The 13,458-nt window shown below is 47.3% G+C and overlaps 1 protein-coding gene across 7 annotated transcripts in view; it reads right to left on the reverse strand.

Annotated features, from left to right (window-relative positions):
• The window catches only part of UBR4 (ubiquitin protein ligase E3 component n-recognin 4), a 211,101-nt gene that overhangs the window by 93,484 nt on the left and 104,159 nt on the right, over positions 1-13,458 (reverse strand). For 3 of the 7 annotated variants that reach the window (XM_070759469.1, XM_070759468.1, XM_070759467.1), the window contains exons 56-63: positions 12,475-12,605; positions 10,391-10,568; positions 9,043-9,147; positions 6,263-6,400; positions 5,651-5,819; positions 4,518-4,614; positions 4,054-4,161; positions 1,659-1,775 (exon numbers count right to left, since the gene is read on the reverse strand). In XM_070759469.1, coding sequence (XP_070615570.1) covers positions 1,659-1,775; positions 4,054-4,161; positions 4,518-4,614; positions 5,651-5,819; positions 6,263-6,400; positions 9,043-9,147; positions 10,391-10,568; positions 12,475-12,605 — 1,043 coding nt within the window. Of the gene's footprint in view, positions 1-1,658; positions 1,776-4,053; positions 4,162-4,517; positions 4,615-5,650; positions 5,820-6,262; positions 6,401-9,042; positions 9,148-10,390; positions 10,569-12,393; positions 12,606-13,458 lie in introns of all 7 variants that reach the window. The other 4 variants (XM_070759464.1, XM_070759466.1, XM_070759463.1 and 1 more) reach the window with 2 other exon arrangements.

Consider the following 13,458-nt stretch of genomic DNA (forward strand, 5'->3'; position numbering starts at 1 on the left):
CGCAAGGGAAGGGGAGGCAGCGGCGCTTTTGAAGAGCCGCCAGGAGCCACCCGGGCTCTCTCGCCCCCACTGGTCATCTGCACTTTGTGACAGGTTTTGAAAAGCGCCCCCCTCCCCTTCTGCACTGAAAGGGTGTGTGTGTGCGTGTTGGGGGAGAGAGGCTGGTGAGCCCCAAGTGTAAATAAAACCATTAGAGAAAGCCCTTCTAAATCCAAACAAAGCCCACAGCCCATAAGCTCATTAAAATTCAATGTCTCCCCAGTTCCATTTTTAACCTCTGCGCTTTTGTTATTAATATGCTTTCCGCAACATGCGCCTTTGCCAGCTTCCGCTCCGAAACGCCGCCTTAGCGCGGCACCATTTAGCAACGGAATCCTCTTAGCGGTTTCCGAAACATGGCAGATAGCGCGGGCATCGCGACCTCCCGACAATCCCCTTTGCAAATCCTCCTTCCCTCCCTCTCCACCCACCCACCGTTTCTTTTTTCCCCCTTCCTTTTAACCACGGAAGGTTTGGTGGGCAAAGCTCCCCGGTTGCCTGGATCCAAAACCCGGAACCCAAAGGGTTTGAAATCAGGAAAAGGTGGTGTTGTGGCCAGTCAGCCCCTCCAACAGCCGAATCAGAGGAGGAGGAAGTGTGGGAGGCAACCTGAGAGATCTGAGGAGGGAGAGGGAATGGAGCTATCAGAGAGAGAGAGAAAAAGAGGCAGAGCCTGGGCCATCTGTCAGCCCTCAGATGGAGTGTCAACAGCCCCCAGGTCTGGAGGTGGCTGATGATGAAGTGAAGGAACAGCTGGGTCCTGTGCCTGATGCACAGACAGCAGAGGAGAGGAGAGCAGTGGAAATCTATGGGCTGGTCCTTGGGACGAAAGAGCCACCGCTGCTAGCGAAGCCCCACCCTAGCTCTGGGGAGAAAAGGCAGGGGGCGTAGATAAATATCCTATTTTGCGGAGTATAAGACGTACCTTTTTCCCTTCCTAAAAGAGGCTGATAATTTGGGTGCGTCTTATACTTTGAATGTAGCTTTTTTTCTCTCCCCACCCCCACAACCTAACTAGCTGCAAACGATCTTCCCATCTCTTACCAGCTTGCAAGCTCTTTCATTGTTACTCTCTGCTAAGAATGTTTTCCAAGCCCTAAGTCTTTGCAGGGATTTTTTCATTGCTCTAAGTTGCTCCGAATGTATCTTTCCAGGTGCTAATGATGTTCCCAGCTGTTACTGACTTGCAAACTCTTTTATTGTTACTGCCTCCAAATAAAGTTTTTTTAGAGCCCTAACCAGGGGATAAAATAATGTGCTGGCTAAGGACGCTAGCTGGATGAATATCTGGTAAGCAGATTCTTTTCCCTATTTTCCTCCCCAAAAACTAAGGTGTGTCTTATACTCCAAAAAATACGGTAGCTGTGGCAAGCAACTATTAATCTCCCTGCTGGACAGATTTGTTAGTCTGCAGTGAAAGAGGAACTTTTTGCCAGGGCTGCCGGCACTCTTTATAAAGGAATCATTGATTTGACTTCAGAGGGTTTCTCGTGTTTGGGGAGCTGGGTCAAAACAGATGGCAAGGGCAGCAAACTGGGAAGGGGGAAGAAACGGACTCTGCACAGAAACGCATGTGGGGCATGTACCCTCACCCCAACCAGGCCACCCTCCTCACGTACCTCACAAATGGAAGATTTTGAACCAGATTTGGTCCTGGACATGAAGACACTCAAGAGCCTCATGATTACCAGGTGGACTTCATTGAGGGGAGACCGTTCATTTTTCTTGGACACGTCCTGCGAGGGAAGAGAGGAAAGAAAGAATGAGGAAAGGGCTAAAGGAAGAGATCTGTGGTTCCCCAGCGACCAGCAGTCCTCGACTTTAAAATTGAGTTGTGACCATTTTTCACACCAACTGCAGCAGCATCCACCACCATCCCCCTGCTGTGATAAAAATTCAGATGCTTGGTGACTGCTTCACGTTTATGATGGCTGCAGTACTTGAGGGTCCCGTTGTCATCTTTTGTCCCCTCAGAGTTGGAAGGGACCATGTAAATCATCTAGTACAACCCCTTACTGCCCGGCTCCTGACAAGCAAAGTCGATTGGGGGGACGGGGACAGATTCGCTTAACAAACCCTGCTCTTCTAATGTAATAAATGCAATGATTCACTTAACAACTGGGGCAGGAAAAGTCGTAAAACAGGAGCAAACTCACTTAACAGTGCGGAAAGCAGGGTGTCCGGGGGAAAAGCATTTTGAAATTCCCTGATATTTCCCTGACATTTCCCTGTAACTTGTGATCTAGCTAATGCACGGTCATAGATAACGTCATACCAAACGGCTAAGCCGTAGAGACATATTGGTAGCTGAGGAAGCAAGTTGTTGCTCATTTTTACTTGACTCTGCCAGGCATCACAATCCGGTTTTTTTTACATAGTTTTCCCCTGACTTTTAAATATTTCAATACACTTTTTTCTTTTACCCTGATTTATTGTTTTTTTTCACGAATTCTCTGATAATTCCAATACTTCCCGAACCGCTGATTTCCCTGTTTTCCAGGTTTGCTGAACACCCTTGGAAGGAGTTGGGTGGCTCATAAATCACATAAATCAATCAATCAATCAATCAATCAATAAACAAACAAACAAACAAATAAATATTCGCTTCACGTAGCAACAGATACGTTGGGTTATCTTGTGATTGTAACTTGAGGACTACCCGTGCTCTGAACCTTGCCAAACACAAAATGGAGAAGGAAAAAGCACTTTCATGCTCCTGATCCCTTCTTGAATTGTGATGGGTGCCCATGCGCAGACCTATCTCGGATACCCCTCAATTGCAAATATTTTGTGTTCTTTTTTCAAAAGTTGGCATTACGGCCTACAGATCCATTTTGGGACAAGGCGAGCAGTAAACAAATTAAATATATACTGTTAGATGAATAACTAGCCAACTCATCCAGCAGCCAAAGGCAATGAACCTGACCAGTGGCCAGGTGAAGCTCAACAGCCGCCCTGCTGGCTGCCTGGCTTTTCCTTGAGCTACTGCTGCCCTCTACTGGCCAGCAGGTCAAAGGGCTTCCCAGCCTCACCCGCAAATTGGCATTTTCCCCACAGGTCTGATTTAGGATGATTATGGATGCTGATTCTCTCTTTGATTGGTTCCCATCCTGAGTCACAGGTTTGACTTAGGGTGGAAAGTAACCAAGGAGAGAGAAGCAACCCTGAATTAAGGAGAAGCCTCCTAACAGGGAGAACAGTTAACCAGTGGAAAAGCTTGCCACCAGAAGTTGTAGGTGCTTCATCACAGGAGGTTTTATAGAAGAATCCAGACAGTCATTTATCTGAAATGGCATAGGGTCTCCTACTGGAGCAGGGGGTGGACCAGAAGACCTCCAACGACCCTTCCAGTTCTATTCTGACTGAGAGCTTAGAGTCTCAGGTAGGAGCCGCTGCCTCTTAGCATTTCCCAACTACGTTCATGTCTCATCCCAGGGGGGGGGGGGTCATGCAGAAAAAGTGTGTGTGAGAGAGACATCCTGAACATAAACTGTTTCAACTCCTACCCTCAAAACAATGCTACAGAGCACTGCACATCAAGAGAACTAGACACAAGAACAGTTTTTTCCCAAACGCCATCACTCCGCTAAACAAATAACAATAATAAAAAACACTGTCAAACTATCCACTAAGGCTGCATTGTTATTACTATTAGTCTTCTTATCGCATTACTATTACTATTAGTCTTGTCATTGCTTTATTTATTTTATTTATTAATTTGAGTTATATGCTGCCCAACTCCGCAAGGACTCTGGGCAGCTTCTAGTACCCATCTCCTCCCACTTTTGATTGTATGACTGTAATTTGTTGCTTGTATCCTTATGATTTATATTAATATTGATTGTTTCCTGATTGCTTATTTGCATCCTATGACCATCATTATGTTGTACATTATGATCCTTGACAAATGTATCTTTTCTTTTATGTACACTGAGAGCATCTGCACCAAAGACACATTCCTTGTGTATCCAATCACACTTGGCCAATAAAGAATTCTATTCTATTGTATTCTACCTTCTTCTCCATGCAGAGTTCAGCAATCAACTGGGCGAGAAGGTTATCCAATGCCCCTTTGTCTTTTTCTTCATCGCCATCCAGGTCTGTCGTCAGCATCAGGATGACCTGGGGACAAGGCACATTGAGAGACAAAGTCAGAGACAATAGCCGGGGAGGTGTAGAGTCCCTCAGGCTTGGTGGACGGAAGTCTCTCCCATCCACCCACCACTGGCCCACCAAACAACCCTAAAAAGCATTCAAATAATACACTCTGGTGTTCAGCTGCAAAAGCAGGGTCAGCGAGAGGCGCTGCACTTAGGGACCTTCTACATTCCCAGGCTGTGTTTAGGATACGGGCAGCGTCAGGAAAGAAGCTAAACCTGGTCTTTGAGTCCCAGTCCAAGGAAAAGAGGTCGGGAAAAGAAGACCTGGCAAACCCACCTCACGAAGATTCCAAGGGAGGGAGAGTCACTCAGACTCACCTGCATGTAGGGGATGGCCCGGACCCCACCGACGTTCCTCAGCTGGGGGAGTGTCTGCAGCAGTCGTTCCAGGAGCATCAGCCTGACCATGTGCAACCTGGTGGGAGGGAGAGAGAGAGGGAGAGGGAAGGAGGGAGAGAAAGAGAGAGGGGAGAGAAAGAGGGGGAGAGAGAAAGAGTGGGAGGAGAGAGGGAGAGAGAGAGAGAAAGAAAGAGGGGCAGAGAAAGGAAGAGAAAGAGGGAGGGAAGAAAGGGGGGCGAGAGGGGGAAGAAAGAGAGGGAGGGAGAGAGAGAGGAAGAGAAAGAAAGAAAGAAAGAAAGAAAGAAAGAGGAAGGGACAGAGAAAGAGAAGGGGGACAGAGAAAGAGAGAGGGAGGGAGTGGGAGAGAGAGGGAGACAGAGAGGGGGAGAGAGAAAGAGGGAAGACAGAGTGAGAAAGAGAGAGGGAGGGAGAAAGAGGGAGGGAGAAAGAGAGAGGGAGGGAGAGACAGACAGAGGGAGAAAGAGTGGGGGGGTAGAAAGAGGGAGTGAAAGAAAGAAAGAAAGAAAGAAAGAAGGAGGGAGGGAAGGACAAAGAAAGAAGAGAGAAAAAGAGAGGGGACAGAGAAAAAGAGTGGCAGAAAAAGAGAGGGGGGAAAGGGAAAGAGAGGAAGGGAGAAAGGGAGGGAGAGAGAGAAAAGAAGAGACAGGCAGAGAGTGAGAGAGGTAGCAAGAGGAGGAGGAAGGCATGTAAGGGATGGCTGTAAAACCACTGGCAACTGAGCAGCATGAATTGTATTCTCATTTTAGTCACGAGAGCCACAGGAAGGGCTACTTGATTGGCAGAACCTGGGATGAATAAGCACTGAAAATGAGGAAAGATGAGGGCCTAACCACCCCAACAGTTAACTGTCTCCAACTGCCCCCCCCCCCCAGTGCCCACCTTGATGGCTTCCGACAGAACAGTCTGAAGCCACGGGATCCGGGTCCTTCTCCAGCTTTACCCCTCCTCCTCCTCCCCTCCCCCTGCTGCAGTTTGTCTCATGACCATTCCCGTTTCCCCAGGTTGGGGGGATGTGCGAAGAGGGCCCTGCGTCCTTGGAGGGCTTCCTAGCCTCTGCCCCGTCCCCAAGCAGGGAGAAGAGCTTCTCTTGCCTATTGCTGGCATGGACGTCCCCTTCCCCTTCGCCCTCGCCTTCCGAGCCTTCGCCCTCTGGCTGCCCCGTGGCGGTGCTGATGGCTCCCGTGCTGGAGCTGATGCTCCCAGGCCCTGCCGGATGGCCTTCGGCCGTTGTGTCTCCATAGGCGCTGCTTCGGCCGGATACTGCAAGGGAAGAGCCCAGAAAGTGAGCAAAAGTGGTCCCTGAAGGTACTTGGCCAAGGGGTATCAAATTCAAGACCCAGGGGCTGGATCTGGCCCATGGAGGGCTTAAATCGGGCCCCTAGGGCCACTGCCGGGAAAAATGGAGCTCTGTTTTGGCTGGCAGAGGGTTGCAGGAGGCCATCAAAGTTGTAAACGGAGCTGGGGAGCCCATTTTCTCTGGCACAGCACTTAGGTCACCATAAGCGCCTCCAACATGAGTGACATTGATCTGACCACGCCCACCCTGCCCCCCTGAAGTCAAACAAAACTGATGCAGCCCTCAATGAAATTGATTTTGACTGACACTCCTGATCTGGGGGGGGAAAGAGAGACTTTAGCTGGACTGAAGGGAAATCCCCCCCCCCAACGCCAAAGGGAAGGGGAAACTGAAGAGGGGCGATTACCACTGTGCTCGCCTGCCACGGAGTCCACGGCGCTGCCCCCGCTCTCGGAGCCCACGCTGCCCCCGTGGTCGGCTGGGGAGGTGCGAAGCGTGGAGCCGTCGGTCGCGGCTGTGCTGCCTTCGTCATCGGAGGCTGGAGCTAGGAGAGTAAGGAGAGCTGTTACAAGTAAAAACCCGGCCTCTGTGCTGCTCGAACGGGCCTTGGGAGAGCCTAGGCTTCTTTGGGCAGGCTGAAGAAATGAGAGCTGGGGGCTTCACAGCTCGATCCCTTTTGAGACCCCCTTCAAAACAAACGGGGGTATCTGTTCAAATTGGAGGCAACCAGGGTGGATAAAAATCTATAATTTTTAAATTGATTTTTTTAAAATTTAAATCGGATTTTTAAAATTTTTCATCGAATTTATTTTAATAAAATGCTATTGCGGGTAAAAAATATAAATATATCCAAAGATAATTTTCTATTTCAGATACATCAATGTTGTTTACTCAGCATGAAATGGAGCTGTTAGCTACATCGCATGAGGCTGTATATATTCTGCAAAATTTACAACTCATTCAATGAATCTACCGTATTTTTCGGTGTATAAGACACACCCAGATTTTAGAGGAGGAAAACAAGGAAAAAAGTATTCTGCACCAAATGGTGTAGTATTATATTGTTTAATAAAATATCAGTGTAGCAGAATACTTTTTATAACCATGTCTACTTATTACAAACTTCAAACTTGACAGCTTCAAGACTTGTGGACTTCAGCTCGCAGAATTTCTTCACCAGTCATGCTACCTTAGGAATGGGAATTGAAGTCCACAAACCTTAAACTTACCAGGTTTGAAGACCCTTGCATGCCTACCCCTAACCCAGGGGTCTTCAAACTTGTCAGCTTTAAGACTAGTGGACTTCAACTCTCAGAATTCATCCACTAGTCATGTTACCTTAATAATGGGAGTTGAAGTCCACAAGCCTTAAACTTGCCAGGTTTGAAGACCAAAGTCAAGTTTCACCCAAACCCAACTTATTTGATCCCTATGACAATCATTAAGCGTTGTACCTCATGATTCTTGACCAAGAGTATCTTTTCTTTTATGTACACTGAGAGCATAGGCTCTAGTTACAAATTCCTTGTGTGTCCAATCACACTTGGCCGATAAAGACTTCTATTCTACTCTACACTCTACTATATTCTGAAACTTTGTGTAAAGCCTTAGATGATCTTGAAAAAGCTAAACAGGGTTAGATGGGATTCTGCTGCTTACTTGGATGGGAGACTACGGGGAAACTCTAAATATAGACACCCCCCCCACACCTGGAAATAATACATAGGCCAGAAGAAGATAATGAACCCCCCCCCCCCCCAATTTCTCTATTGTTTCCAAGAAAATAATCTAAACCCATCAATGTGATCCTTCCTAGAAGCGGTGCCCCATTTTGAAGCCTTGTCTGCTTTTAACCACAGGCATTCCCAGGCACGAGTCATTCCCTTTCACGTGTTTTCTTTGACCGAATTTGAACTAGCTGAAACCCACTGCAATTCTCCCATATCCCCAGTCCACTGCAACAATTGGGGGCCATGGGAAAAACCACCCCTAGAAAAGCCTATCCACTTTTTGGCAGAAGTGGGCAAAACGTAGAAATGTATGTCCCTGTATATGCCAACTCTCCTAAGGCTGCCGGGCTTACCTTTCCCAACCCGGCTTGGCCTGCCTTTCCCTTCCGCTCTCTCGTCTGCGTGTGCGTGTGTATGCGAGAGAGAGAGAGCGCCGGAGGGGAGGAACCACCTGGACACATGCGGCTTCTGCGCTAGTTTCCAAGCCTCCTGCGTGACTGATTCTCTGTCTGGGAGCCCCGTCTCTCCCCCCCCACCCCGCGCACCCCCCATTTCATCCTACACTCCAAAAGCACTTTTCACTCCGTTTAGGACCAGCACTCTTCTCTCGGGGTGGGGAGAACGGAGCTCCAAGTGCTGCCTTCAAGATCTGTGCAAGGCAGCCACAGGCTCTTCCGGCAATCTTCAGCCAGGCAAAAGAGGCGGCGGGGTGTGGGCGGGGGGGGGGGAGATGGGGCTCCCAGACAGAGAATCAGTCACACAGGAGGCTTGGAAACTAGCGCAGTCATACAATAATATTTAACTATTGCCCACAAGATCATATGCTGCAACGTCCTACCGGTCAATGACTACTTCAGCTTCAACCGCAACAACACAAGAGCAAGCAACAGATTCAAACTTAATACGAACCGCTTCAAACTTGACTGTAAAAAATATGACTTTAACAATCGAGTTGTCGAAGCGTGGAACTCATTACCGGACTCAATAGTGTCAACCCCAACCCGCAACATTTCTCCCTTAGACTATCCACGATTGACCTCTCCAGGTTCCTAAGAGGCCAGTAAGGGGTGTACATAAGTGCACTAGTGTGCCTTTCGTCCCCTGTCCAATTGTCTTTCCTTTATCTCATATATCATATATATTTTCTTCCTTTCATATATCTTCTCCTCTATTTTCACTTTTATTCTTATATATATTACTTCATGTCTATTTTCTTCCTTGTGTGTATTTTTGTATTGGACAAATGAATAAATAAATAAATAAATAAATAAATAAATAAATAATAGGGGCTGGCACAAGGCAACCAAGTTCAACAGCCCCACGCCTGCCAGCATAGATGTTTTTTAAGCTCTTCCAGAATCAAATCTGCCCAGAGGAGGACTGTCTCGCGAGAGGCATCCAATCCAGACACGCCTCACCTGGCCCCAAAGACCGGGGGTTACCCCGTGCTCATTACCTGATGCAGTGGTGTCTGACAGAGTCCCGGCATCCAGGGAGGAAGAGCTGGGGGCCTGCCCAGACAGCCCCAGGCTCTGCAGGCCGAGAGCGCTGCTGCTGCTGCCTACATGAGAGAGGTGGAGAAGGAAAGGTGGGAGAAATCAATGCCAGGGGTATAGGAGGAATCCACATACAAGTTCGTCTTTTCTCCTCTGAATCTGGGATAGCAATAGCACTTATATATCGCTTCACGGTGCTTTTAGAGCCCTCTCTGTTCTAGGCACGGGCCTCTGGACTGAACCCCAACTCAGAAATCACTTATTTTATGATAAAATCCCACTCTTTATTAGAAATCAGGCATACATAAGGAAACACAGATTTTAAAACAGCACAGAAACAGTTATTTCTCTCTTTAGAGCTAGCTGTAATCTATGTCCAGGAAAAGCGCCAGAAACTCAGTCTTATCTGCATTACTGAGAAAAAGCCCATTCATTTACTCAAAGCATATGCGCAAGCTCACAGAAAACTTTCCTTAGCACAGCACCCAACAAAGATTGTCTTTTTGAAGCAGAAATCATGGTTTTAAAACTTCGTTCAAGCACACCCCCAGTTTCACGTCTCTTCCATTGAACTGCATTGAGTCTCCACGCCCCATTTCCCACAATCCTATTCCTTTATGCTGCCTGGAAGTGACATTACACAAGAGGCTAAGGCTGTAAGCTAATACCTTTTTACTCTGTAACTCCTCTCACCTTCGAATCAATTTTCTATAGCAAGGATCCATCCAACTGCTTTCCTCTCTCATGTCTTCCTCACTGTCTGACTGGGGCCACTCCCCCAATGTCACATCACCCCCCTCTAGTAGTTCTTTGGGCTCACTCAAGTCACTTCCTGTCTCACTCTCACTCTCTGCTTCCTCTGGCAACACCCCTGGCCCAGGGTTCCCAGAGGGGCCTGGCTCATCCTCCTCGGAATCTGACATGACCTCAGGTGGACAAGGAGCGCTCACAAAACTCTCTAAGCAGTTTACAAAGTCAGCCTCTTGCCCCCAACAATCTGGGTCCTCATTTTACCAACCTCGGAAGGATGGAAGGCTGAGTTAACCTTGAGTCTGGTGTGATTTGAACTGCCAAATTGAAGGCAGTTTGGAGGTCAGCAGAAGTAGCCTGCAGGACTGCACTCTAACCACCTGCACCACCGCAGTTCACTGGGGCTCCCTCCATGTTCCTTTCTGGACAGTACAGGCGGCCTTGCCTTTGCCCAAGTTTATTAAGGCGCCCCGTCACACACGCACAAACACACACACACACACACACACACACACACACACACACTATAGTGAGGAAGGATCCGCCTGCCTCTCTCACCCTGCTGGTCCTGTTGCAGGCTCAAAGCAATGGCGAGCTCAACCATGGTTTCGTCGTCAGCATCAGGGGGGATGTCCAGCATGGGGGGGAAGCCTTCGGCCCCAGCCAAGAGAGCCTCCAAGGGAGACGGGTTCCCATTGTTCACATTGTCGGCGGTTTCCAGGACCATCGATTCAGACTAGGAGTATGAGAGATGCCGAAACATTGTAGCCAACTGCATAAGGCCAAAAGTCCCCAACCTCCCAGTCTGTGGGCCAGCACCAGTCTGTGGCATGCCAGAAATTGGGCTGCCCAAACAAGCGAAGCCCTGTTAGTACTATGTACAATACAGTTGGGTTTGCAATATATAAACAAGCTAACAATGAATGTCTGTATGTATTGAAGTACTATAGCTTTAAGAAATAGTGCTGCAAATTGCCATAGGAGGGAGCCAGAAAGCATGATTCTCTCTCTGTTCTTTCTGCTGATTCACTTTGACTGACATAGTAAACTCTGTGTTATTTGATGATAGTTTGATGTACAGTGGTACCTCATCATACGAACTTAATTGGTTCCAGGAAGAGGTTCGTAAGGTGAAAAGTTTGTAAGATGAAACAATGTTTCCCATAGGAATCAATGTAAAAGCAAATAATGCGTGCAAATCCTTCAGGAAAATCCCAAACTTTAGAAGGGAGGCGAACAGAGGGCAGGGAGGAACAGCTAAAGGGGGCAGGTGGAAGAAGCAAGGTTAGGCTAAAGGGTGAGTGGGAAGGAAGAAAGGCAAGGGGGGCGCCCCTCCCATTTCTTTCTTCAAAAGACACCGTTTCAGTGCCTTTGCAAGCACATTGTTCTCTGCAAAATCTTTCCTCCCCTAAGCTGCTCCTCCCTTTTCTTAAGACACCTTTTCAGTGCCTTTGCAAGCACGTTATTCTCTGCAAAATCTTTCCTACTCCAAGCAGCCCCTCCGTTTTCTTTCTTCAAAAAAGGGGGGGGAAAGAAACCCCTTCATCCCAGCAGCAGCTGCTTGGGTTCCTAAGGTGAAAATAGTTCGGAAGAAGAGGCAAAAAAATCTTAAACACCGGGTTCGTATCTTGAAAAGTTCGTTAGAAGAGGCGTTCGTAAGATGAGGTACCACTGTATTTGTAAGCTGTAATGTATGTCTGATATGTAAGAAAAAGACAGGCTTATAATAATATTATTGTATTAAGAGATATTGACTGATTTGAATGTTCATGATCAAACTGTTTAACTTGACTGTGCTATTTTTAAAGTAAACACTAATTGAACATATTAGCATATCTGTTTTGTACGACTGAATAATTACTCATATCTCCTGGATATCTGCTGGAATTCCACATTCCTATGTGCATGTCTTTGATAACTCAAGGGTCATTCTGCGCACTTCTTGACAAGCCCCCACCTGCAGGATGCAGGCAGCATGCAAAACCACACCTTTTGCAGTCTGGGGTAAAACATCTCTCCACGGAACCAGTCCCCGGGTCCAAAAGATTGGAGGCAGTTTCATTAGACACATCCCACATTATACCTCGGGGGTGGGGGGAGCGTGTCAGAGTATGAATATTCGTAGATTGGAATAGATCAGCCAATGAATGGGCATGGCAACTAGAGCAGCCAATGGGGACTGTTTGGAGAGACATGGTAACAGGTCAGCCAATGGGGACTGATTGGAAACTGAAACAGTTTGGAGGCTGGCCATGGCTCAGCTCTAACTCTGTGCAAAAGCTGCAAAATAGTCTGTCTGCTGAATTAAAACTGAAATTCATCTCTGTTGTGTTTTGCCTGTAACTACTACCATTTTGGAAGAATCTACTGTAAGTATTGTATATATATGTGTGTGTGTGTGTCTCATGTGCTATTACGTATATAAAGAGAAGTTAATGAATTCTCATGAATTAGTTACCTATGTATGTTTTCTGGACTTGATTTTTGCAACAAATTCTGATAATAGCTATATACACTATGACCCCCTCTAAGTGATCATTAAATTTAAGACACACACACACCCCTACGAAGCATCCCGATGCCCCAGTTCTTCTCCAGGCTGAGCGGCAGGCCCAGATTCCCTCGTCAGCTGGGGGACTCACCACCATCTCAAAGTCTCCGTGGTCCACCTCGTTTGGCTCCTGGCTCTCCTGCCGAATGTCCTCCCCACTGGGCAGGCCAGGTGTCTGCATCTTGTCATCAGCATCGTCATCGTCATAATCATCTTTGTCTCCTGGATGTTAAAAAGAGAGAGAGAGAAAAGTCCTGCGTAGCTCAGCCAGAGAGATGAGAGGGAGGGAGAGAGAGAGAATGAGAGGGGGGGAGAGAGAGGGAAACATAGAAGACTGACGGCAGAAAAAGACCTCGTGGTCCATCTAGTCTGCCCTTATACTATTTCCTGTGTTTTATCTTAGGATGGATATATGTTTATCCCAGGCATGTTTAAATTCAGTTACTATGGATTTACCAACCACATCTGCTGGAAGTTTGTTCTAAGCATCAACTACTTTCAGTCAAAGAATATTTTCTCACGTTGCTTCTGATCTTTCCCCCAACTAACCTCAGATTATGCCCCCTTGTTCTTTTGTTCACTTTCCTATTAAAAACACTTCCCTCCGGAACCTTATTTAACCGTTGAATGTATTTAAATGTTTTGATCATGTCCCCCCTTTCCCTTCTCTCCTCCAGACCAGTGTTTCCCAACCTTGGCAACTTGAAGATACCTGGACTTCAACTCCCAGAATTCCCCAGCCAGCCTTTGCTGGCTGGGGAATTCTGGGAGTTGAAGTCCAAATATCTTCAAGTTGCCAAGGTTGGGAAACACTGCTCCAGACTATACAGATTGAGCTCATGAAGTCTTTCCTGATAAGTTTTATGCTTAAGACCTCCCACCATTTTTGTAAAACGTCTTTGGACCTATTCAATTTTATCAATATTTTTTTGGAGGTGAGGTCTCTAGAACTGAACACAGTTCCAAATGGGACCTCACCAGTGCTCTATACAATGGGATCACAATCTCCCTCGTCCTGCTTGTTATACCTCTAGCTATGCAGCCAAGCATTCCACTCGCTTTCCCTACCGCCTGA

The sequence above is a fragment of the Erythrolamprus reginae genome, chromosome 8 (assembly GCF_031021105.1).
Source record: "Erythrolamprus reginae isolate rEryReg1 chromosome 8, rEryReg1.hap1, whole genome shotgun sequence".
NCBI classification, from domain to species: Eukaryota; Metazoa; Chordata; class Lepidosauria; order Squamata; family Dipsadidae; genus Erythrolamprus; species Erythrolamprus reginae.